The sequence below is a fragment of the Mercurialis annua genome, linkage group LG7 (genome assembly GCF_937616625.2).
Source record: "Mercurialis annua linkage group LG7, ddMerAnnu1.2, whole genome shotgun sequence".
Classification (NCBI taxonomy): domain Eukaryota; kingdom Viridiplantae; phylum Streptophyta; class Magnoliopsida; order Malpighiales; family Euphorbiaceae; genus Mercurialis; species Mercurialis annua.
Genome location: NC_065576.1, coordinates 40717447 through 40744866, shown reverse-complemented (window position 1 = coordinate 40744866; position 27420 = coordinate 40717447). Strand labels below are relative to the sequence as shown.

General features: G+C 36.0%; 1 protein-coding gene across 1 annotated transcript; it reads left to right on the top strand.

Moving 5' to 3' along the window:
* The first annotated feature begins 9262 nt into the window (after window positions 1-9262).
* On the top strand, window positions 9263-10945 carry LOC126656501 (protein SCARECROW-like). Its single transcript, XM_050351080.2, has one exon. It carries the CDS (start codon window positions 9341-9343, stop codon window positions 10868-10870), a length of 1530 nt encoding a protein of 509 aa, XP_050207037.1. The 5' UTR covers window positions 9263-9340; the 3' UTR covers window positions 10871-10945.
* The last annotated feature ends 16475 nt before the right edge of the window (window positions 10946-27420 follow it).

Genomic DNA, 27420 nt, shown 5'->3' with positions numbered 1-27420 from the left:
TTTCATTTTCTTTCTTTTCCAACCTTTGCTTTCTCTGCAACTGCTAACCTTCAATTTCTTCAAGCTTTTTGTGGGTTTCCTTCTTCTGCTGTCAAGATTCCTCGTTTTCAAGTTGCTCCTTACCTTTGTTTTGATCCTGCGTATTTGCTTGCGAGGTATTTTACCTTTTCTTTAATTTAATTTCCTGGTAGTTCGTCATTTTTGATTTTATTCCTTCTGTTCTTGTTCTTCGCATTGTTCTTCGTCTTGTTCTCCTTCTTTTCCCTTCTTTTGATCTTTTAGAGTTTTAATTTTTTCATCATTCCGTGTTTCCCCCCCATTTTAAAAATTTTAAAATGTCAGAAGTAACTGAGGGGGCGAAGGGTGCTCGTGACGAGCTAGAATATACCCGGAGCTCCTTGTCAAGAGAGCAGATACTCGGTTATGCCGAGGATTTTAGCTTCCCCGGGTCGTATGTTATTCTGAGGCCGGCGAAATCGTATCGGGCGAATCATAGCACGGATTCGCCTTCTAAGATAGTAATTTTTCACGAGCAACTTTTAGCGGGTCTTAGGTTTCCCTTAGAGTCTTTAATCGTAGAGGTCTGTCATAATTTAGGTGTTCCTTTGGGCCAACTGCATCCGAACGCGATTCGCCTTCTTTGTTCTTTTATGGAATCGTGCAGGGTTCGGATGCAGGAGCCTTCGCTTGCTCTTTTTAATTATTTTTATGTTTTCTCCCGCCGAAAGGGTGAGGAATTTATTTTTGCTGGTGGTCGACCGAATCGGTCTCTTTTTAGTCTTCCTTCTTCTTTGAAGGGCTGGACCCCTAAGTTTTTCTTGGTTCAACACTCTTCTTTTTCCTCTTTTCCGCGGAGTTTTACTTCTAGTAAGGTTTCGCTTACTAACGTACCTGATTTGGATGATGGGGAGAAGGACTTTGCCCTGTCTTTGCTGTCGGATTGTCGTTTTGACAAACCCAAGTACAGCGTTCTTTTAGAACAATATTTAAGTCGCCGTGAAATACTTTTGGCGGATCTTCCTTTAGAAGGTATTTTTCTAATCTTTTGTTGTTATGTTTTGTTTTGTAGGATGTCGACTTCTCTTGAACATTTGCTTGATAATTTTCATGTCGATATGACTGTAGATATGGGCGAGGTGACTAGCGGCGTTCCTAATCCCTCTACAACTGCTGTGCCGAATCCGACGCCTGATTCGGTGAATCCGGATCTTGATCCTGCTTCTGGAGATCAAGTTCCTGCTGCGACTTCCGAGTCGCCTCTGCTTCCTTCGAAGGAGTCAGGTCCTTCTCTGAAGGGGTTGCCTACCGCCGGCCAGAAGCGTCCTGCTGAGGACCAGGCTGGGGCTTCTACCAAGCGTCCCAAGAAGAAGAAATCTTCTGGGGTGTCTTTCGAGGAGGCACCTCGGTTTGCTGCTTGGGCGGACGCGCAAAATCCGCCTCGTCTCTCAAACGTCGCCATTCTTCATGCTTGCATGGAGAATATTGTGATAAAAGAGGACATTGAGTCCATTGATCGCGAACATGGCGATAATTTGGCTGAGTTCGCCTGTCTCGGCGGTTTTTCGGTATGCTTCTTTCTTTTTTATATTATGATTTGTTTCTCTTTTTTTCTTTTGTTTTTCTTATTTGTTCCATCGCTGTTTTGGAGCGCCGCCGAAGGGATGCGGTGGATCAATTGAAGAAACTCCAGAGAGATTCCGAATCCTGGCTCTCCGAGAAACAGAAGATGGAGGATGAGGCTGGCGAGGCGACTGGTCTGATCCAGCAGCTGAAGTCTTCCGTATCTGCCAAGACTCGGGAGATTTCCGCTTTAGAGGCTCGGGTTCGAACTTTGTCCGAGGAAGTCGAGTCTCTACATTCTTCTTCAGGTGCTCTCACTAAGGAGAGGGATGATCTGAAGAAAGAAGAGGAGCGTCTCCGCCGGCGATTGGGTGACTCTGGGAGCTTTTATTCCCAAGTCATGACTCAGTACCGGTTGGCGATCGGGGCAAAGCTGCGGGAGCAGAATCCAGGCGTCGATCTTTCTGGAGTCAATCAGTTGGATCCTGCTTCTTTGGCGAAGGAGGTGAAGGCGAAGCTTGATAAGCAGAAGCAAGATGCTCTGAAGAAGGCTTAGTTTTTATTTTCTCCTTGTATTTTTTTGCGTTTTAGTATTTTTTGCTTTCGCCTTTTTTTGTATTGGATCGTGGGCGGATCCTTTGTAATTTTTCTTCTGTTAATATAATGATCTTTTGACCATTGCCTTCTTTATTTGTAGAGTTAATCTAAACTCGTTTGTTATTTTGAGAAGTTAATCTAAACTTCTGCTGGTGTAATTTATTTGTAGGTCCGAATGGATCCTTTTATTTATTTGACTCGGACGAGTCTAAATTATTTTTTAACTAAGATTCAAACGACTCTTGTTAAGTTGTATGTATTAGGTCTCGAGCGAGCCTATAAGATTTGTTTCGCCAAATCGCCTTTTATTTCAAAAATGGAAATAAGTACAAGCCATGAATTTATTGATAATACTTTCTCAGGTGTTCTACATTCCAATATCTGGGTACCATGGACCCAGTTATTGTCTTTAGTCTATATGCGCCTTTGCCAGTAGCTTCTTCTATGATGAAGGGGCCTTCCCAATTAGCTTGCATTTTCTTTACTCCTGCGTTTCCTCTGCCAACTTCCGCGTTTCGTAAGACCAGATCGCCTCTTTGAAATTCTCTAAACTTCATTCTTTTGTTATGGTATTTTGCGGCTTGCTTCTTGTATGTAGCGGCTCGGGCTACTGCTTCATCCCTTCTCTCTTCTAGTAGGTCTAGACATAGTCTTGTTCTAGCCTCATTGGTTTCTTCTTCTAGATAGTTTACTCTGATACTGGGTATGCCAATTTCTACTGGAATTACTGCTTCAGTGCCGTAGGCGAGCCTGAAAGGTGTTTCGCCCGTTCCTTTTCTAGGAGTTGTTCTGTATGCCCATAGAACGCTGTATAATTCTTCTACCCAGTTCTCCTTGTACTGAGAAAGTCTCTTTTTTATTCCTTGTGCTATGGTTCGGTTGGTGACTTCTGTCATTCCGTTTGTCTGGGGGTGCGCCACCGAAGTAAATTTCAAATTGATCATTAGTCCTTTGCAAAATGCCTTGAACCGCTTGCAATTGAATTGTTTGCCGTTGTCTGCTATTACAGTGTGGGGTATGCCGAATCGGCATATTACTTCGTCCTTGAAGAATTCCTCTACTTTGGCTGCGGTGATGGTTGCGACAGGTGCTACCTCTACCCATTTTGTGAAGTGCTCTATTGCGACGATTAGGAATTTCGCTTGATGTTTTCCCGTTTCGAACGGTCCAACTATGTCAATCCCCCAAGTGGCGAACGGCCATGGGCTTTCCATTGATCCTTGAGGCACTGCCGGTACACGACTGATGTTGTCGTGTCTTTGGCATTTATCACATTTCTTGACTAATGCTTTTGCGTCTTCTTTGATGGTTGGCCAGTAGTATCCCTGGAGTATTGTTTTTCTTGCTATGGTGACTGCTCCCTCGTGCGCGCCGCATATTTCTTCGTGGATTTCCTTTAGGATGGATTCTCCTGTCTGAGGCGAGACACACCTAGACCATGGATGAGTTAATGAGGTTCGGTAAAGAACTCCATTGTGAAAAGAGTAGTTGGCAGATTTTCTGATGGTGCGAATGGCTTCGACTTTGTCTGTTGGTAACTCGCCGCGGTCTAGATATTTGATCAGTGGAGTCATCCAGGAGTCGGCCTCCTCGATTGCCATGACCTCCGTTTTTCTGGTGCTTGGTGATTCGAGAATTTCCTTTAGCTGCATTTTAGTGAATAGATCTCCGAGTTCTGACGCTGATTTGGCGATGGCGTCGGCTTCGGTGTTTTCCTCTCTCGGGATCTGAATGATTTCCCATTGTCCTCCTTGTGCTTCTAGCTGTTGAAGCTGTGTTTTGACTTGACTCAGGTATTCGATCATCCCTGTTTCTTTGGCTTGATATTCTCCCTTGACTTGATTTACCACCAGCTGGGAGTCGCTATAGATCTTTAGGATTTCCGTTCTTATTTCTAATGCGAGGCCGAGGCCTGCGATTAGGGCTTCATACTCAGCTACATTGTTGCTGGCGGCGAATTGGATGTTTACTCCATATTCAATCTTGATTTTGTCGGGTCCTTTGAGGATGGCTCCTGCTCCAGCTCCTTTTTCATTTGATGCTCCGTCTACATGGAGTTCCCATACCAAGGCTGGTTTGGGTTGGCCAGTCTCGGTTGGAGTTATTTCTGCTACGAAGTCCGCCAAAGCTTGTGCTTTCAGAGTTGGGCGAGGTTCGTATCTTATGTCGTGTTCGCTGAGTTGGATGGACCAGTGGACTAATCTTCCGGAGGTTTCTGGTCGTTGGATCGCCTTTCGCAATGGTTGATTTGTCCTTACCACAACATTGTGACTTTGGAAGTAGTATCTCAGCTTTTTAGCTGTGGTCAGTACGGCCAGTGCCATTTTTTCGATCTCGGGGTATCGTGTCTCCGCGCCCTTCAGGACTCGACTAATGTAGTAGATTGGCTTCATCTCGTTATCCTCTTCCCTTACCAGCACTGTCCCGATGGTCTCGTTCGTGGTGCTGATGTATAGGTATAGTGTCTCCCCTTTCAGCGGTCTGCTTAGCAATGGAGGGGTGACGAGGAATTTCTTTATTTCTTCAAAGGCGTTCTCGCAGTCTTCATTCCATTCAAATTTTTGTGTTCCTTTGAGGGCTTTGAAGAAAGGCAAGCATCTTTTTGCTGAGCAAGACATGAATCTACCGAGTGCTGTGATTCGCCCGTTGAGTTTTTGAACTTCATTTATGCTTCTTGGTGCCTTCATGTCCATAATTGCTTTGATCTTCTCGGGGTTCGCCTCTATTCCTCTTTGAGATATCATGAATCCCAGGAATTTCCCGCCTTGTACGCCAAACGTGCATTTGTCGGGGTGCAGCTTCATTCCAAACTTATTCAGTATGTTGAATGTTTCTTCAAGATCTTTTGCATGGGTTTCTTCTTTCTCGCTCTTGATGATTAGGTCGTCTACATACACCTGGACTCGCTTTCCTATCTCGTCTTTGAACATGAAATTCATAAGTCTTTGGTATGTTGCTCCAGCATTTTTCAAGCCGAAAGGCATTGCCGTGTAGCAGTAAGTTCCTCCCTCCGTGATGAATGAAGTTTTTTCCTGGTCTTGTTCCTTCATCTGGATTTGGTGGTAGCCTTGAGCTGCGTCGGCTAGGCTATACATCGCGTGTCCAGCAGTAGAGTCCACGAGTTGGTCGATATCTGGGAGAGGGTAGCTATCTTTAGGACACGCTTTGTTTAGATCGGTGTAATCCACACACATTCTATTTTTTCCGTTGGCTTTCTTTACGATAACTACGTTAGCTACCCATTCGGGGTAGTGGACTTCTCGTATGAATCCTGCTTTCTCCAGTTTTTCTACTTCTTCAGCGATTATTTTCTGTTTTTCTTCCGAGAACTTCCTTTTCTTTTGCTTCACTGGGTTCGCCGCTTCTGCTACATTTAGATCATGAGTAATGACCTGGGGGTCTATTCCGACTATTTCTGATGCGTTAGCAGCGAAGGTTTTGACGTTGTTTTTCAGCATGGCTGTGATTTCGCTTTCGATCTTTGGGTTCATGTTTGCGCCGAGATTTACTCTTTTCTCCTTGTCGAGTTGGAGTTTCTTTGTTTCGCCTTCGGGTGCTGTTTCTTTTTCTTCGATGTCGTGATTAAGGATTTCTTCTATTGCCATTGCTTCGCCTGATTCTCTTATTGCTTGTTCGTAGCACTTTTTCGCCTCGGCTCGGTTCCCTTGTATCGTGATAATTCCTTGTTTCGTCGGTATCTTCATGGTTAGCGCCTTTATGCTCGTCACGGCGGCTGAGTCGTGGAGGAAAGGTCTCCCCAGTATCGCGTTGTACGGCAGGTCGATTTCTACGACGCTAAACCGTGTAGGTAATTCCTCGCTTTTCCTTGTCCTTCCTAGCTTGACGTCGAGAGTAGTTGTTCCATTGGGCTTAATTGGCAAGCCCCCAAATCCTACCACAGGCGTGGCATTTCTCTTTAGTTCCGCTAGGTCTCCTCCTAGGCTTTCGTAGGCCTTTTTTGTTATCAGGTTTATTGCGCTTCCTTCATCGATTAGGATTCTCTCAACGTTCCAGTGTTCGATGATCATGGCCACTACCAGAGCTTCGTTGTGCTCTTCGGCTATTCTCCCGAAGTCCTCTCCGTCAAAAGCCACTGGAGGAGGAGTTGAGAGTTCTGTTGCTTTTCGTTTTCTCCGTGTCGTTTGATCCTTCAGGTTTACTCTTTCAGAAGTCATCTTCTTCAATGAGATTTGTTTTTGAGTTCAGAAAAGCTCCTTCTTTTGAAGTTTAGTTAAGCTTTTCCCACAGACGGCGCCAATTGATGGAGTCTGCCTTCTGAACCGGTGAGTGAACCTGCAAAACAGGGTAGAAGCTAACCGGACGGTGGTTGTCCGATTAACTCTCCGATGCTAAAGTCAGTTTAGAGCTTTGAGCAGCGTTTTGAGTATATGAATGTAATTGTGATTCTAGGCATACCTCGTGCTCCTTTTATAGTAGTCGAATATACCTAGTAGAGTTGTATTAGGCAGGTGAATCCTACTTTGTAGGGATTCGGCCGTATCTTAAGGATTCTCCTGATTTGTCGAGATCTACCTTAATCTGATAAGAGTCCTATTTAGGAACGTCTTCCTAAATAGTCTTATCTTCCTAAAGTAGAGCTTATCCTTCCATATGTAGTGTTTGTGTCCAAATAGGACAAGATTTCCATATTCAGTCGTTTACCCGAATCCCGGACCTGACGCGCTCTTGGCGGATCATGTGGGATTCGGTCTTTATTAGTATATTACCGAATCTTAGAGATTCGGTATCTCCTTCATATCTTTCCGTCTTCAGGGGGAGTCCGGTGTCGCCTGAGAGTGGATCTCCTGCAACTCGGCTCCATTATACTTACAGTAGGATTCGGTATCCATCATTAGCCCCCCCCGCAAGTGAGCTGAAGTAGTTTGGCATTTATGCCTTAGTGGATTTTAGCTCTTTTGGAGCTGAGTTCTTTTGTACGGGCGAGTCGTTTTGTATTCCGGGCGAGTCGTTTCATATGTTTGTGGGTGACGTTTCTTCTTTAGTAAGATTCTGTACTGCCACGTGTTGTCCATCAGTAGAGGGTTATGACTGGATGAATGACAAGTGTCTTCGTGCGCCATTAGTATTATGGGATCTCGTCTTTTCAGTTTCTTTGGTTCAGGCTATATAATAGTTCATTTTCTTTCATTTTCTTTCTTTTCCAACCTTTGCTTTCTCTGCAACTGCTAACCTTCAATTTCTTCAAGCTTTTTGTGGGTTTCCTTCTTCTGCTGTCAAGATTCCATCAGTTAATGACTATAAAACCTTTATTTAATAGTAAACTGAAAAGGATTATTCTGTAAATTTGCCTGTCCCCCCCCATCCGTGCTTTTATATATAGTATAAATATACTCCAAAAAAATGAATATAGCAATCTTCAATTTTATAAATTGAAATGATTATATTCAAACTTCAATTTAATTAAAGTTCTAGAGTTTCTTTTTTCTAATTGAACCACTCAAATAAACTCATGTAAACAATCCACATCAAACCTGGCATAATCTATATATAATTCTTAGTTTATAAAAGGCTTAATGGAAAAAAAAATCAAACCTTTACGACTTGTTGCAATTATATCCAAACCTTTTAATTTTTGCAATAATATCCAAATTGCATTATTTTGTTATAATAATATCCAAATTGCACTTTTTATGTGATTTTTTTTGAGTTTTTTTGCTATTTTTTGGTACTTTTACTATATTATTATACATCTGAACATAATAATAGCCTAATATTTTAATTGAAAACAACAAGTTTAGCCATCAATTTGACTATTATTGCTACAAAAAATGCAATTTGGATATTATTATAACAAAAAAATGCAATTTGGATATTATTGCAAAAATTAAAAGGTTTGGATATAATTGCAACAAGTCGTAAAGGTTTGGGTTTTTTTTACCATTTGCCCTTTATAAAATTAACAGATCGAATTGACTAATTTTTTTATGTATATCTAATAAATGATTAAAATTATGGAGATATAAAGTAAAGTAATATTAAATATTTACATCTTTGCTAAAATGACAATTACATCCCATAATTATTTATAACAATCTGGTCCGTCATTTTTATAATTTGTGATAAATATATCTAATTCTCATTTCAAACCTATTTGCGAACACGTAATCCTTATTTTAAACCGACATAACCAATTATAAATTGAAATAAAAAAATCAATTGTATCAAATAATTGTTTATAAACTTAAGATTAAATCATTAATTATAAAAATAAATTTCAATAGTAGATATAAATGGAGGGCTGAATATATTTATCACAAACTAAAAAGACAGATTAAATTAACATAATTGTTTTAGGCCTAATACCTCAAAATCCCCGACCTTTTAGTCCCTTTTCAATTCTACCCTGACGTTGAAAACTGGTCAATTTTACCCTATTTTGTATTTTCTCGTTTCAATTGTAAACTAATGTAAAAATTTCACCGAACATTGCATATTCAAATAATTTTTTTTGGTTTGATTCAAATTTTTTTTATTCAGTTTGTATCAAAACTATCTGAATTTGTCTATGTCCGAACCCCAACTAAATGGAAAATCAATTTTTTTATGTTATTAAATTTATCGATTCGGTATGTTTTTCGATACCTCTAATAGAAAGTAGGTTTATCTTTATATTTATTATAAAGTTGATAATAAATTTTCAATTAAATAGATGAATGTGGTTGTAAAAACACTATAGTTCAATAAATTCCTCCAAAATGAAAATATTCACTTACGTATTAGTTACTTTTAGTCGGCCACTTTGGTAGAAAAAACACCTTAATTCCAAGAGTACTTTCCATGACATATACATAACAGTAACTAATTAATTAATTATATATAATCCTTAAAATCTAAGTTAAAAATAATGTAAATCACTACCAAACTGACGTAGGTTTGGCTCTAAGTTACTTATCTTCATCTATATGTCTGTCTATGCCGGCCAAGCTTTCCATTAAATTATACTAAAAAAATTTATAAGATTTCTTAGTTTGCTAATTATTTATTTATTTATTTTATTATCATAGACTTTTTCTTTAATATTTTCTTTGGTCTCCCTTTAAAAGTGATCCTAACTTCTCTTTAACACCCTCTCCTTCCCCACCAGTATTGTTTCTCTCTTTTTCTACAAACTCAAATTACTTTTAAAAGATTAATTAACCTAATCCTATAGTTATATAGTTGAATGATGATTAAGGGTGGATATGAAGTGGTTAATGGTGCTATTGATCTCATACAAACCCATGAAGCATGGGATTATCATTCTACTAATATTAATAGCTCGATTGGGATGAATTTGGAGAGAAATGAACAACTCTCCGACTGGGTCGAACATGTCACCAAACAACTCATCGATGACTTGCCCGACACGGCAAGTGATCAAACCATGCAAACAGACTCAACAATGGTGATCAGCACTAGCCATGATCGAGATTATAACAATATTTTCTCGACGAGCGATGATTTCAGACCGAGAAAAGCTTTGAAGAGAAGTCATGTTCATAATTTTGATGGCACAATAAGTAATGGGTACGAAGAGTTAAGCTTCGAATTACTTGGGAATCAAGCAAGTATCAATAGAGGATTGAGTAGGGTAGATGAGCAAGGGCTAAACCTAATAGTTCATCTTTTAGAATGTGCTGTTTCGATATCGGTTGATAATCTCGGTGAGGCTCATAAAATGTTGCTCGAGCTAACCCCAATGGCTTCACCATATGCACCATCTTGTGCTGAAAGAGTGGTGGCTTATTTTTCTAAAGCCATGGCTAGTAGGGTTATCAACTCATGGTTAGGTATTTCTAACCCTTTATTGATAAACCACAAAAATATTCATTCTTCATTTCAAATCTTTAATAATGTCTCACCTTTCATCAAATTTGCACATTTTACCTCGAATCAAGCGATTCTGGAAGCGTTTCATCGTCGCGATAGGGTTCATATAATCGATCTTGATATTATGCAAGGTTTACAATGGCCTGCCTTGTTTCATATTTTAGCTACAAGAATTGAAGGTCCACCTCATATTAGAATGACTGGTTTTGGTAGTTCAATGGAGTTGCTTGTAGAAACAGGCAAACAGCTCTCGAATTTTGCTAAACGACTCGGATTATTATTCGAATTCAATCCAATTGCTAAAAAATTTGGAGAAATTAGTGATATTTCAATGTTGAAATTAAGGAAAAATAATGAAACCCTAGCCGTTCATTGGCTACAACATTCCTTGTATGACTCAACTGGTCCCGACTGGAAAACAATGAGACTACTCGAAGAATTATCACCAAGAATCATAACCCTGGTAGAGCAAGAAATTTCTCACGGCGGCTCTTTTTTAGATCGATTCGTAGGTTCACTTCATTACTACTCAACATTATTCGATTCGCTCGGTGCATTTCTCCCCTCCGATGATTCAAATCGACATCGGATCGAGCATTGTCTTTTTTATAGAGAAATTAACAATATTCTGGCCATCGGAGGTCCCGCGAGAAGCGGAGAAGACAAGTTCCGGCAATGGAGAGGCGAGCTCGGAGCGAAAAACAATAGTTTTATGCAAATTCCGATGAGTGGAAACTCCATGGCTCAAGCACAACTTATATTGAATATGTTTCCTCCGGCTCATGGTTATAGTCTTGTACAAGGTGATGGAGCATTGAAGCTTGGGTGGAAAGACACTAGCTTGTTCACTGCTTCTTCTTGGACTTCACTTGCTTCTAGATAGTTTTTGTATTTTGTTTAGATTTTATGATCATCAATTTCATTTTTTTGTTTGTGTGTTTGTTTTTTTAATGAAGTATATAACTGTTATATTGCATGTAAAATTGGAATTTATGCTACTGTAATCGAATAATTAAATTTAATCTTTTAATTAATCATGATGAAATTGATAAACATATTCTAAATAAAAATATTTGATATGTTGATCTGATAATTTTATATTGTATATCCAAGAGAAGAATCTAATTAATAAAAATGAAATACTATTCTAAAAAAATTATGATCTAACTCTAAGAAATTTAACTAATTGCAATATTTTAAAAGTTTATAGGCTGATTTGCAAGTTTGACGGGTTAAATTGACCATATCTAAATACTTAGGGGTCTTAAAAGCCATCTTTAATATTTTCGGGCACCAAAATAAACTTTTAACCCCTTTTTACTTAGAATATACAAATTAATACAAATTTAATTAATTAAAAACTTAAAATATATGTCAAACCTAATCCTAATCCTAAATTAGACTTCTAAACTAATCACTCTACATACTTGCACAATTTCTATTTACCTCTAACACTCATTAACAGACTCCTAACCTAATTTAGACTCTAAGTAGCTCTAACCCTAATCTAATTTCTATAAATAGAACACTAGCATAGTCTAACTAGAGGTCGGCAAAATTAATCACCTCAAAAAAGCACATAGACCCTAGAATTAACATAGCATAGCCGAACCCACCAAGCATACATACGTACTCACACACTAGTTGATCAAACGAGGTAGAGACGCTTAAATCAGTCAAGAACATACTGTTGCACATCGATCCTCAACTGGATTTCATATCCGGATCGCCAAAAAATGAGCAAAGGACTCAGAACGGTACTTCTGAGGACCCAAATCTTCTTTCCATCACTTTTTCCATATTAAATTTAGAACTGCTAAATTTTATATCTTAGATTACATGTTTAGGTTGTTTTGCCATGAAATATCCATAAGCTATATTTTTGTCCTAACTGTTGTGTTTTTAAGCTTTGGACCTAATTGTCATGAAATTGACTTAGAAAAATGTTCATATGATGTTTTTGTATGTTTTAATCATTATATATTAAAGATGTTTGATTATAATGCTTAGAACGCAAGTTTATAGCTTAAATTTTCATGATTGTCATGCTTGAAATGTTTTTAGTTGTTCAGTCATGATTGCATGAAATAAGCTAAGAAACATGTATTTAGAGTAATTAAATTAATTTTGCACATTGCATTTCAATTCCAATATGTTCCAGTGTGTTTTTTGTGTGTTTTGATCCGTTTTTGAATGTTATTGCATGAAACCCAGGCCGAAAATGACGAGTCCCATTGCCTGAGTATGGTGGCGCCACCATGGTGTCCATGTTCTTCATTCCACTCGTTTCTAGATCTTCAAAATGCAATTCAAATCTTGTTTTGTGTTTTCGGGTTCGTTTGAACTCGAAATTGGACCCTGTTTGAGCCCACTAACATGTAATTAGTTGTAGGATCTATTTTTAAGTTGTAATGGCTCAAAACCAATTTATTTCGGGTCCAAAAATCCAAATTTGTAACCTGTCATGCCAACTGGGCCCTGAAGCCCAAGCCTGCCAGACCATCAACTTCCAGAATCCATTCCGGGTTCGTTTGAACTCGGAATCTACTCTGGTTTAAACTAGTGGATCTGTATTGACAAGACGAATAACTTTTGTGTTTCGATCGAGTCAAGATTCTGATCAGACAGACTGCTAACGAGAGACAATTGCCATACACTATAGGTCTACAAGGTTAAAAGGTATTTCTAACCTTGTGTTTATATTAATTGCACGTGTGTATGTTTAAATTGTTTAATCGCTTCCCAAAGCATGTCTAGATCCAATATTAACAAGCTCATGGACTTAACCACGTTAACTTAGCATGAACCCAACAAGTCCAGTAAATCACCTAGAAATCATAGGATTTCCATGAAAATATAATAGTGGTTATATAGGCCTTCAAGATGACTTGATAAAATCAACTTCACATATACATCTGGTTAAGGTTTTGTGCATAAAAAATGGCAAAGACTCACCACTGTCTGCTACATGATAGAAACCATCAGGATTAGAGGATTATTTAGGAGTACGTGTTACATGTCTCACATGCAGTTCAGATTAAGTCATATGCGTGTCTTACATGTTTACCGCTTTCTATACTTGTTTACTTTTCCAATACGATATCTTGTGGACTACACGAATGTTAAGATGAGATAACCGGATATGTCACACAAATATACAAAGTGTTCAATAAGCCAATTAAAAGAGTTTTGGTTGGGTTCACGAATCCAGTCTTTTAGTCTAATGCACGGTAATTCACACATAAGCGAGTGAGGTTATCGGTAGAAAATGCATTTTGTAGCTTAGCTAGATGGGACTCCATTATTTTTAAAACCTAACCAAATCCGAAGTGATCCATAAGTCTAGGCAAGCAGCCACCATACCCTGCTCCGCTCACAGGTGGTAATATCAATTTCCATATAGACTCACTTATTTTACGTTGAAATTGGCTAAACTTCGACGTTATTGTCAAAAACCATCGAGCTAACCCTATCTCTTTATTTTTCACCAACCAAATTAAATATCACAAAATCATATTTTTATCATATAATCATCTATGCAACAAATACAACAAATAACAATTTAGCATAATATTTTATTGAAGTATTAAAAATACCCTAGGCCATATTTTGACGGAATTTACTCAAAATCAAAAATAACGATTGAAGTTTGAAAAGATCACCTCTAGATGTTTCCTTCAAAGTTCGAAAGACTTCTACCAAAGACATCAAACAAATATCTGAGGTCTACCTTTTATTTTGCTAAACTTGAATCTTTATGATGTTTCCATGTCTTCCTTTAAGGTTTTACAACCACTGGGGTTAGATTTTGGAAGGTAAGAGACGATTAATAGTGTTTTTTTAGGATTATGTCTTGTTTGCACTCAAGGGGGTCTGTTTATATTACAACCCAACCATATGATCGTATGTCTCATAAAAACCCACCTTTTCAGCTCATTTCAGATAACTTTCTTGATTTTTATCTTGCGATACGATCGTCGAAAATGTGTTATGATCGTTTGGTTGTAATGCCCTGCACCGTCGTGATGTAAGTTTCCGACATATGACATTTGATCCGTCCAAATTCTGGTGTGACACGTGTCAAGTCCATGGTATTCGACTTTTGGAATTTATATATTTTGGTTATATTGATTGGACTAAGAAAATGTCACTACCCATCAAGCCGAGATCGGCGCTAGGGAATGACATTGGTAGCTCTGAAACCCGTAGAAAGCCTAAAAACACTATAAATTTTTCGCAACTCAAGACCATACATCATATATGATTAATTTTTAGAAAATACTATTAAATCTTTTTTTTTGTTAAGCTTTAAAACACACCCCATTAGTAGATTATAGAAAATCTAAATCTTTGATTGAGTAGTGGATTAGAATCGGTTTGTGATTCCAACCACTTTAAATTCTTATCTTTTTCTCTCTAAACTCTTAAACCCTCTCTTAAACTTTTTAATTTCACCTTTAAACCTAATTTACCCCCCCCCCCCCTTAGGGATTTCAATTGGTATCGTAGCTAAGTTGTCTATTCACTGCTTAATTTCTAGTTAAACGATTCGTACAGCTACTGAAAACTATGCTCACACTCTTAGACCTTTCTTTGATGGTACAGATTTTCCAAATTGGAAATTCAAGATGGATAATTATCTTGATATGGAAGGATTGAATCTTTGGCATGTTTTTAATTAAAGAATATAAAGCTCCTACTCAAGAAATAGAAGGCGTTCCAATTTCATAGCCTATAGGTGAGTGGACCATGGAGCAAAAAATAGCAAATGGACTCAACATGAAGGTGATGTTTGTTCGTTTTGCTTCACTATCTAGAGACGATCAATCAAGAGTTCAACATATTTCTAGTGCTCATGACATGTGAAGGATTTTTAAGAACTACCATTAGGGTACGGTTTAAGTCAAGAACAAGAGGTAGAGCTTCTCATTGGTGAATATGAAGCCTTCAAACACAAGCCCAATGAGAATGTTACCAACATCACAAGTAGACTTCTTGTCATCACCTCCAATCTCAAAAAGCTTGGCAAGCATTACACACTTGGAGAAATCAATCGCAAAATTATTTGTTCATTGCCTCTCTTGGATTGCAAACGAAGGTAACCGCCATTAAGGAATCCTATGATTTGAAGACCTTGAGAACCTATGAGCTTATCGGAAAATTGCTTCTCCATGAGATGACCTACATGAAGAGCATTCAAGAGGCCAAACATCTTCAAGAAGACCACCAAGGGGATTGCCTTAAAAGCTTCAGATGTAACAAAAACCAAGGTTGAAGATAAAGACTATTTGAGTAATGATGAGGATGATGACTATATGGTAATGATGGCCAAGAAGTTTAGGGATTAAAAGATAAGGAAGAAGAGGCAAGCTCTAAGATTTGAGAACAACAAAGGAAAAGCCTCTAGTTGTAAGAGATCTTCCACTCATAGAGGAGATGCTCATACTCCTAAAAAGGATGTCACTTTCCATGGATGTGACAAACCGGGTCGCACTAAATCAGAATGTCAACAAGGGGCTAAACGATCAATTCAAAAGGATAAAAAGGGGTATATAGCTACACGAGATGAGGAAAATGATTCTCAATCCGATGATGAATGCTAAGTACAGGAAAGAGCCAATATATGCTTACTAGTATTTAGAGAAGGAACCAACACCTAAGGTAAGTACTCCACCTTTTCTTTCTTGGAATGATAATGGTATAGAATCGTATGTTAGCTCTAGTGATATTAGGCCAAATGACTAAAAAAGGCCAAATTTTTCATAAGAATTTCACAAAATTCCAAACCTTTCAATTTTATCCAATGTGTCATGAAACGCCTGATTTCGTTTCAGTTTTGTCCAACTAAACAATTTTTCTTATGTGGCGGTGATGTGTGGCATGCCACATCAGCGCCATGTAGGCGCATATGAGCAAAATTACACAATTGGACAAAATTAAAACGAAATCATGTGTTTTAAAACAAATTGGATAAAATTGAAAGGTTTGGCCTTTTTTTGTCTTTTGGCCGTGATATTATTATCATGAATGATGTTGCTATTGTTGATGATGTTGTTCTTTTTTATCTTAATGATGAATGTCATGACATGATAAATGAGGTTGACATCTGAATCTAGTGATTATCATGCCAAAATAAAAAAATTCAAAAAGGAAGCCTCTATGGTTAAAATTGAGATGCTCAATTTGAAGAAAGAAATTCAAGACCTCAAGTCTTCTTTAGAATCTATCCCTAAGCATGATGTTAATGTATTGCTTGAGGAAAATGATAGAATAAAAAGTAAAATTCTTTCTCTAAATAGCTCTATCTCAAGACTTTGCAAAAGGGAATGAAGCTTTTGAGAATCTTTTTGATTCCAAAAGAAACCCAACCATAAAATTTGGGTTTGGTTATAATCATAATCTCCCTACCTTAAGTGTGACTATATTGTGAAGGTCTTTTTGCCTCAAACTTCTTCTATAGAAGTTCTTCCTACTTTGGTCAAACTAAAAGGGGGAAAGAAGGGTCATGTTCAAACTCTTAAGGCTAATCCATCATTAGCTCCTAAGCATAAGAGCAAGGTGGGTACAAAACCCCTCTAGCGATGGCCATACCTCACAATATGGTCACAAAAGGGTGAATAGAAACATGAAAAATAATCACGTGCATTCTTATCCATATGCTCATTCAGATGCCAATGGACATGCCTACACTTATGACCATTCATGTGCACGTTTCTATGCTCACGCTTGTGAGGATCCTAAAGCCAAGACCTCACCAAGATACACTCACATGTCCCATAGGCTTCAATGTGTGTATTGTATGAGATTTAGGCACAAAAATATGGATTGTTATGTGAGGAAAGTCCAATTTAGGTTGATTCCATTGAAATACCTCAAATCATAACTTTTAAGGATCCAAAGTTTAAGGTTTTATTTTATTTCTTTTAGGTGACAAAGGAGACTGTTTCGCATAAAACCAAATGGTATGTTGATAGCAGTTACTCAAGGCACATGAAGAGTCATGCCTCCAACTTCACTCATTTGGAGCATAAGGATGGAGGAAGTGTCACCTTTGGGGATGAGGCTAAAGGACAAGTTATGGGGATATGCAAGCTAGGTAACTTTAACTCTCCTTTTATAGAAAATGTGTGGCTTGTTAATGGCCTAAAACACAATCTTTTGATTGTAAGTCAATTATGTGACAAGGGCTATAAAGTCATTTTTGATTCTAAAGATTGCTATGTTACCCAAGAAATGGATAATGTATTAATCTATAAGGGAAATCGAAAGCAAAACATGTACATAGTTAACTTGGATACGCTTGAGAACCGAGATGACAAGTGTTTACTATCACTTAGTGATGAGTCTTAGTTGTGGCACTGAAGACTTGGTCATGTTAGTTTAGACCTCTTAAGTGAGGTAAGCAAGGATGAACTAGTCAAAGGTTTGCCCAAGCTAAAGTTTACAAAAGACAAAGTGTGTGGACCTTATAAAATAGGAAAACAACATAAGTCGTATTTTAAAGCTAAAAATGTTGTTTCAACCTCTATATCATTACAATTGCTACATATCGACTCTGTAGACCTACTAGAGTTGCTAGCTTGCGTGGCATGCATTATGCATTTATTATTGTTGATGATTACTCTAGATTCACTTGGGTTAGTTGCTTAGTTCATAAGAATGATGCTTTTAATGCTTTCAAAAGTCTTGTAAAATATATTCAAAAAGAAAAGGATTTGCCTATTTCAAGCATTAGAGGTGATCATGGAACCGAATTTCAAAATAATTCTTTCAAAGTGTTTTGTGAGGAAAATAGTATTTTTCACAAATTTTCTTCTCCTAGCCTCAACAAAATTGGGTCTTTGATAGGAAAATTCTCACTTTGGTGGAAATGGCTCAATCCATGCAATGAGTATGATTTACCTCAATACCTTTGGACCGAAGCCGTTAACACCGTTTGCTATGTTTCAAACTGTGTTTTCAAAAGACCAATTTTGAACAAAACTTCTTATGAGCTATAGATAGGAAGAAAGCTCAAGATTTCTTAACTCAGAGTATTTGGAAACAAGTGCTTTATATTGAACACCAAGGATGACCTTGAGAAATTTGATTCCAAAACCGATGAAGGCATATTTTTGAGTTATGTATTTATTAGCAAGTCTTTTAGAGTGTTTAACAAGCGTAATTTAGTTATTGAGGAGTCAATGCATGTGGTATTAGATGAGTCCTCCAAGGAATTTATGGATAAGGACTCGATTGCTCATGATTTTGTAGGTGCATTTGAGGATCTCACACTTGTTGAAACCCAAGAAAATCCTCCAACTGAAGTGGAGATTGCTTAACCAACTCAAGGAGATAACAAGGTGGAAGCCAAATATCGTCATGTAGCTCAAGTTACAGGACATACCCATGATCTACCTCATGAGGGACTTTCAAGAAAAGGCATCCTCAAGACTTGATTATTGGTGAGACATCAAAGGGAGTAAGTACTCGCTCTCATTCCGTACTTTGCTAGTTTTGCTTTCTTATCTTAATTAGAGCCCACTAGAGTTAGTGAAGCTTTAGTTAACGAATGTTGGGTGATTTCTATGCAAGATGAACTCAGTGAATTCAAAAGAAATATAGTTTGGAAGTTAGTCCCTCCTCCTAATGGTCATACCATTATTAGAACAAAGTGGGTTTTTTTGAAACAAGTTGGATGAAATCGGAGTAATAACTCAGAACAAGGCCCGATTGGTTGCCCAAGGCTATAACCAAGAGGAAGGCAGTGATTATAAGGAGAATCTTTCCCCGATTTCTAAATTAGAAGTCATTTGTATCCTTTAAGCATATGCATCTTGCATGAAATTCAAACTTAAATGGATGTTAAAAGTGCCTTTTTAAATGATTTTATAGAGGAGAAAGTTTATGTTAAGCAACCTCCCTGTTTTGAAGATTATAAACACCCTAACAATGTTTTCAAACTCAACAAGGCTTTATATGGTTTAAACAAGCTCCTAGTGCTTGGTATGATAGGTTGAGTAACTTTTTTCTTTCAAATGGTTTTTTCAAAGATAAGGTTGATACAACTCTTTTCACCAAAACTCATAAGCATGATATTCTGTTTGTCCAAATTTATGTTGATGATATTATATTTGGTGCTACTAATGAACTGCTTTGCCAAGATTTTTCTAAGTGTATGACTAGAAAATTTGAGATGAGTCTTATGGGAGAGATCAAGTTCTTTTTTGGACTTCAAATCAAGCAAAATAAGGATGAAATTTGTATTAATCAATCCAAGTACACTAAGGAGATGCTCAAGAAGTTTGGAATGGAGGCATCCTTTAGTAGCAAGACACCAGTGAGTACCACAATAAAATTGGATAAAGACAAATTGGGTAAATGCACTGATAGTACAATGTATAGAGGTAAGATTGGTTCACTCCTTTATGTTACCGCTAGTAGACTCGATGTCATGTTTAGTGCATGTTTGTGTGCTCGATTTTAAGCTTATCCTAAGGAATTGTATTTGCATGTCGTAAAACATATTTTTTAAATATTTGCATGACATTTTAAACCTAGGATTTGGTACTCTAGAAATATGGACCCTAGGATTCTTGTCTACTCCGATGCTGATTATGCGGGTTGTTTTCTAGACCGTAAAAGTACCTCTAGAACTTACCAATTTTTAGGTTAAAGTTTGATCTCTTGGAGTAGTAAGAAACAAGTATTTGTGGCTTTGTCAACCTCGGAGGCCAAATATGTAGCGGCCAGTTATTGTTGTGCTCAAATCTATCTAATAAATGCCATCATTTTATACGTGATCAATGTGCAAAAAGGGGATGTTGTAGTCGAATTCATTGATACAACTAACTAATTTGCGGATATTTTTACCAAGCCACTAAATGAAGAACATATGAATTTTATCATTGAAGATATTTGTATACTTGGTGTGAGCTCATTAGTTTGATATGCATGTTTGTATGTTTAAATCTGTTGATTAAATATTATTTGTTTCACATGTTTATTTGTTTAATTGATTGTTGGCATTTACATGTTTTGGTGCCTTCCCTAATGTTTGAATCAAGGCTTGGTATTGCATAGAACTTTGAAATTTTGCATAAAATTTATGTTTTTAAGGTGTCACGGGTGTGACATTATTTGCCACGCTCGCGAAGGGCTTGTCAAAATATTAAATTTTTTGAGCTGTATAATTCGTAGGCGCGACATGCTTGTCACGCATGTGACAAATCCCACCATTTGAATTCAAAGACTAGTGTGGTAAGCCGTGGGCGCGACCTACCTCTGTTTTCAAAAAAATTAGCTATTTTGCCACTTGGCAAAAACGTATCTTTTCAAAAATATGGTCGATTTTACTGTTGGGGAGTGTTTTTAAAGCCTACAAATATCCATTTGAGTTTCATATTTATTTCACTTCATTTTCTATCATCTCCTACCTATTTCTATTGCAAAAATTGTATTTTTAGTCATTTTCACACTTTTTTTCTCCAAAAACACCATCTTCTTCATACATACATTCATACATTCATCAATGGGTGTTAAGAAAGTTTCAAGAGGCACTACAACTTTTCATAATCAAGCTTCTTACTCTGCATCGGATGTGCCCACTCTTAATATGGAAACAGTTACATCTCGGTCTACCAAACTTGAGGGTAGAATGTTGTTACCAACTCGCTTTCCGAACTTCAATGATGTGAAAAAGGATGGCCTTGATGAAACAGTTTTGGGATACACCAATTCAATGGTCTGGAGGAAACTTATCTTGGAAACAAAGGAGGGCACTTTTGACGATCTCACAAGGGAATTTCTCAAGAGCCTTCATCTTATTCGGAAGGAGAATAGTGTGTAGGAATTATTTGACATCACCTTCAATGTCGGGGAGGTTGTTTGGAAACTCACTACAACCAAAATCTGCAATATTCTTGGGTTTGAGAAAGGGCTTCTGTCCACCACTTCGGAACTTGTGGGGTATGATCCTAAATTGTATTGGTCGAAAATTAGTATGGATGTGGAGTATGACTCTAAGAAAGCCACAACCCAATCCATCAAGTCACTCCCTATTTTGTGCTTCATTAGATAATGACCTACACCCTCAATTCAAAATATGATGGGAATGACAAGATACCTTTGAAAGATCTTATTTATATCTATGCGGCGGAACGGGGCGTCAAAATGTCTTGTGCTCTCAACTTCATACTTCATTTGGATGGTCTTGTGGGTAAACCAAGCACTTTGGTATTGTGGAACATTTATGATGGCTTTGGTTAGGCGATCTTTAGCTTGGAATCCGCAACTCCACCAATTGCAAGAGAATATATACAAGTGGAGGAGGTTCTCATTAAGGTATTGGAAATGTAGTGATTTTGGAAACAAGGGAGGGCACTTTTGATGATCTCATACAGGAATTTATGCCTTTATCTTTCGGAAGGAAAATAGTGTGTAGGAATTCTTTGACATCACCTTCAATGTGGGAGGTTGTTTGGCCATACTCACTACAACCATAATTACTCTATAGACTTTAGCTAATCCCCTATACTTCCTCCTGAAGATGAATAAAACTGTAATTTTAACTATTATTTTTATGGAACATTTTTAATCATCGCGAATGAATACTTTAGAATGTGATAGCTATTTGGCATCAATAGGATTAAGTGCACACTGGTGTGATCTGAGATCAGGTATATGATTGGGTTTTGATTCGATATGTGATTGGTGGTTTATGAATTATCAAAAATGGTGTATTTGAAGGGTTTGGCTCACGGGGTATTTACCCGGTGGATCGACTGCTCTCGGAGGTTCCAAGATAGTGGCTTACCCGGTGGAGCGATTACTATCGGAGGTCACGACTTGTGGATTAAGAGTTAGTCGGGCGAATCTAGTGGTGCGTTTTCTCGCAGACGCGACTAGTAGGACGGATCTGGTAGAGTGTATGCTCTCAAACGCAACATTAGATATGAGATTTATACTTATGATATGTTATTGGATTCTTATGATAATGTTGAGGTAACTGGGACTAGGGTTCCATTAGTCTTCGACACGATATAAATAAGGTTTTAATGTTTTTAAACCTGTGTCGAACTTCCAATTTCATTCCGGAGGTACAAATTTTCAAAGATGTGTTAGAAATATTTTAATTCTAGCCGTAGTAGTCATTAGGCGTCTTTTGTCTTATTGTTGTACTTTTATCATTATGCACTATGATGTTTCGATTGATTGGAACGTGATGTATGTTTCCATGTTTTTTAATATATATCAATGTTTGGACTCGAGCGTTTTCGAGCATGTGTTATTTCCTGAATTAGAGTTGGAATCTCGAGTTGCCTCCGAGAGTTGTGATTTAAGGAATTTATTTGCATAATGTATTGTTTATGCCATGCTAGTTTAAGGTTGGAGTCTCAGTTTTCCCTCAAGCATTTGCATGTATGTTTATGCTTTATTGTTTATCTATTGTTTTATGAGGCTTGATACGAGTTATGGAGCAACCACTCTCGTTTCCTAGCATCGGTCGCGATGTCATAAAACCGGTTCGTGACAATGGTACATTCTTATGATCATATGTTCCCTTTTGACAATCATTTGAGCGTAACTTCTCTTTTCATAAAACATGTAAAAAATTGATTGTATATGCATAACATATGATCTTACATTGCCTTATATCCACACAAAAATACATTCCAATTCAGAGATAATTATGGAATTCCAATCTGAAATATAATCAAGCAATAAACACATCAAAAATCATAGCTTCTATCACATATTAGCCACAATACATAACACATATCAATTAACTAACAACTCAAAAATGATTAACATATTAACAAGGTTGTTTGTCATGTTAGAAACTTGATGAATCATATGTCACAGGTCAAAATGATATAATTCAGGGCTTCAAAAGGGATATTGATGGCAACAAGTTATAAGATCTTGCAATGATAGGTTAATTTTTTTAGGGAGAAAAACAAGGAGCCAAAAATTGAATTGAGGAAATAAGTAGCCTGACATGCCAAAATTTTGTAACCTTCGATCATCAATATCCTCTTTAGAGCCATGGATCATGCTGTCATAAATTAACTTCACTTTTGTTTTTTTCTTCGATATAAGCGTTCGAGTTAAGAACAATCAGCCAAATGTATCACCTTGCATTTCAACCTTTTCAAACTTTTCACCTTATAGCTCAGTGTCGTTTATCCGTTATTTTCCATAAAAATAATATCGTTTTGTTTATTTTGAATGGCCAAAATAGCCATCATATAAGGCATTTAGGCCATGAATACCACAAAAATGAGATGTTGAGCTTTTTATGCTAAAAATAAAATATCAGAATTTGTGGTGCCATGTTTGGTAGAATGTGCTTAATCGAAGAAAAAAACACGCGAAAGATGAGGATATTTTATGGCAATAATCATAGTTTTAACGATATTAGTATTAATTTATATATTTCGCATGTGATTTTTATCATGACACGTTAATGATAATATGATTCTTAATTAATAATCAAATTTAATTTAATATTAAATAACAATATATTAATAAACTCATGGTATTTTTTATAAATGTTATTTTAAAATAGTAGTAATAACTGACTTTTTTTAGTAATTAAGATGTGGCACATGAGTAGTGGCACCAGAATCTAACAACCAAGTATAATTGGACACTTTAATTAAATTTGATTCAAAGCATACATAAATAAAATATTTATCTTTCTTTTCAAAACATGCTTTTCGTTTATGGTAATCCTTTTCTAAGTGTTCAGGTTTCTTGCAAAAGAAACAAATCTTCTCCTTTTGAATATGACCCTCATTCACTTTCAGAGGAGTCTTACCCTTATCTTTCTATTTCTTTCCTAGCTTTTCTTTGTTATTGCTAGCCTCATTATAAACAGAAAGATGAATGGTGTGATCCTTCAATTTCCTTAATCTCCTTTCTTCCTGTATTAGCAAGGCCTTAATTTTTTATAAATTCCACTTCTCCTTAAGTGTGTTATAATTTACCTGGAACTGTCCAAATTCAGAAGTAAGAAAGTTGATAATGAATTGTACGAGAAATGATTCACTCACATCCATTTCCATTCCCTTAAGTTTGGCGGCTAAGTTGGTCATTGAGGTTACATGGTCATGAATTGGTTTTGACCAATCAAATTTCTTTGTTGTCAGCTCACTCATCAGAGTTCCCGCAATAGACTTATTAGTAATGTCTGATTGTGAATGCTCCTTAATTTTCTTTGTACAATCCTTAGCACATTATGTCTTAGGAAACAACGGCTTAATATTTTCTACTATTGTCATTCTCAATAGGTTCAATACCAACCGATTTGATCTTTCCCAAGACTCATAAAGATTTTTTTCAGTTTCAGAATTAGCTTAAATGGCTACAACAGGCTTTTCATAAGTAACCAAAGTTAGGTCTAAATTCATTACGCCTAGTTGAAACTCAATCTGCTCGTTCCAGTTGGAAAAGTTCAATATGTTGAACTTGACCAATCCATTTTCCAAAGCAAAAATGTTGGTTATAGCTGTAAACATTAATATATTTTCACTTATTTAATATTTTGAGTTCTTTTCATTGAACTCAAATATATAACAATAATCTATATATTAAGTTCACCTTTGATCGATCCTTACATATATAACATCAAACTATAATATTTAAACATGGATAACTTTAACAAATAATCAAACATATTCAAATAAACATGTATGTTATCTTTGGATATACATCTATATTTATTAAATGTGTTAATAAATTTCTTTCATTTTTATTAAGGGTTAATTCCATCAAAAATCACGACCTGTACACGAGATTTCATTTTAGTCATGAACTTTAAAAGTTGTCATATAAAATCATGACCTTTTATTTTTTTTAAAATTTATCATTTAGTGTAGTTTTTTTACTAAATTCTTCATTAAACCATTAATTAAAGACTCAAATTATAAATCGACACCAAATATTATTAACTTTCGGCTAGAGTATGTAGGATTGGTAATTTCTCGTCAAAAAAATACACCGAAATTTTCTTTAGTGATAGATTTGAAACAAAATTAAAAGGTCGTGCTTTTAAGTGCCAACTTTTAAAGGTTTTGATTAAAAAGAAACTTCGTATAAAGATCGTGATTTTTTATGGAATTAACCCTTTTATTAATTACAATTAATGGTTCATATTTGGATAACCTCCTAGATTTATAATTAATTATTTCAAATATTTTATAATCTAATTTTTTATGTCATTCTTTGACATAAATAATTGAAATATATTAAAATTATTTAAGTATCTTTAAAAGTTAAGCCACTTTTTTTTCACGGAAATGAACTCATTTCATTAATTAAGATAAACCGACTCCTCGAGTCTCGCCTCTATCCACCAAACTTGGGCTAGAGAATTACAACAAAACTAAAATCTCGATGGGCTTTTTTAGAAACAGAATGTGCCAACCAATTAATTGATCTATTAACAAAACCAAAAGAGAAAAAAAAAAGATTCTCGTAGTTTCCTACAATCTTGTATGACTAAATCACAAGCTACGTCCACTGGTTTATCTTATGTCATAACTTCGATAATTTTTTTAGCGTCACCTTCAAAATGAAGTACCTTTAGCTTTATTCGGATAGCAAGCAACATAGCTTCACGGAGAGCAAGTGTCTCACAAAGAGCTAGCGCAACAATAGACGGAAACCTACTAGTACAAGACGCAATAACACCCTCCCGAAGTATTTCTAGCAATACAAGCACCCACAAAAATTCTGGATTATGCATGAATAGCCCCATCAAAATTAATTTTAACTGAATTACAGCTAGGGGTTGCCATCTTTGGTCGAAAATATTTGGAGGTGTTATCATGGTTGTTCGGGTACTAGTAGTAGTAAACACCATAAATTCATCTTATAACTCACTTGCCTTGTTAGGAATTTTCATTGGATCTGAATCTTCATCTCTGAAAATTAAAGTGTTCCTTACAATTCAAATAGACCAGCACACCCAAATTGTCTTCTCCCACATTTTCATGTTATCAGTCGCTCTACCAATTGAAGCCCAGATTATAATTATTACTTAAATATATTTTCATATCTTAATTTTTGTATATATAAGTTAATCATTTTAGTAACTATAATTTAAATTAAATTAATCAAATCTGCCATTTATATTTGATTAAATAATATATATTTTATTGCTAATTAAACCCAAAGCATATAAATTATCAAAATATTTATAATTCAAAAATCTATAAATTATAAAAAGGATCAAGTCAAAATCCAAAAATATATGTCAAAATAAACAGCTCAATTCAGCCCTCGACATTTTTTTTAATATGGGAATTTGAATAAAAAATTAAGCAATTATGCAGAAATTCGAATAACTTAATTTTATTTAAAAATAATTATAATTTTTTTTATGAATTCTAATCTTAATTTAATTCAATTGTAATTGATTAGGATCTGATACCAATTGTTAGAAACATATATAATTTGCCTATATAAACACAATTACAAAATTATATCAACATAATTATATTAGAACTTTAAGATTTAATAACACAATAACATTTAATAAAACATACCTTGATCCATGGATTATTTGATGTTTTCGTGATTGTATAATTGTTTTCTCTAACTTTTTACTTTTATTAAACCTTTTTCAACGGTACAAGGTTTTTTTTTAAATGGATGGTTATTATTCTCTTTTTTTTTTCTCTTTTCTTTACATAAGGAGAAAAGTAAAGTCATAACTTTTCTTTTAAACCAATTGTAGTTTTAATTCTTTTGTTTCTTTTTTTTTTCATTTAAGAAATCAAAACACACAAATTAATATTAAAATCATTACATTTAAATTAATTGTAGTTTTAGTTTCTTTCATTTCATTTGTTTTTCATTCAAGAAACTAAAACGTACAATTGTTAAATTATAAAAGATTATCAATACAAACTTTACTTCTATATTATATGAGAAATTATTGAATCCAAACTTTACATAATTACAACTTATCTCTGTGATTAAATAACCACCCCACTAACTAATAATATCCATACATTATATTACTATATTGAATAGTGTAAGAAACTTTGTTGTATAATTATGATAAAGGTAGAGATAAGGAAATTATCCTAATAGTCTAATTCATTAAAAACTAATAACTAATATATTAGTTTGTATAATATTAGGTCATATATTTAATAATGGATCACTGATATAAGATTATAATAATAAGGGTTAATTACATATAAAATCACCACCTTTACACGAATTTTCAAAAATAACACGACCTTTAAAACGTGTCAATTCAGGGCACCACCTTTCATTTTTTTTCAAAAACAACATGGACACGTTTTTTGATAAAATTTTGCTGACTTGGACACCCGATGAGAGTGCCACGTGTCACGCCACGTCAGCAAAAATGCCACTAAAAATGTGCCCGTGTTATTTTTGAAAAGAAATGAAAGGTGGTGCCCTGAATTGCCACGT

Bases quoted from the DNA above. Each gene is read 5' to 3' on its own strand.
- LOC126656501 (XM_050351080.2), top strand. From the start codon at position 9,341: ATGATGATTAAGGGTGGATATGAAGTGGTTAATGGTGCTATTGATCTC.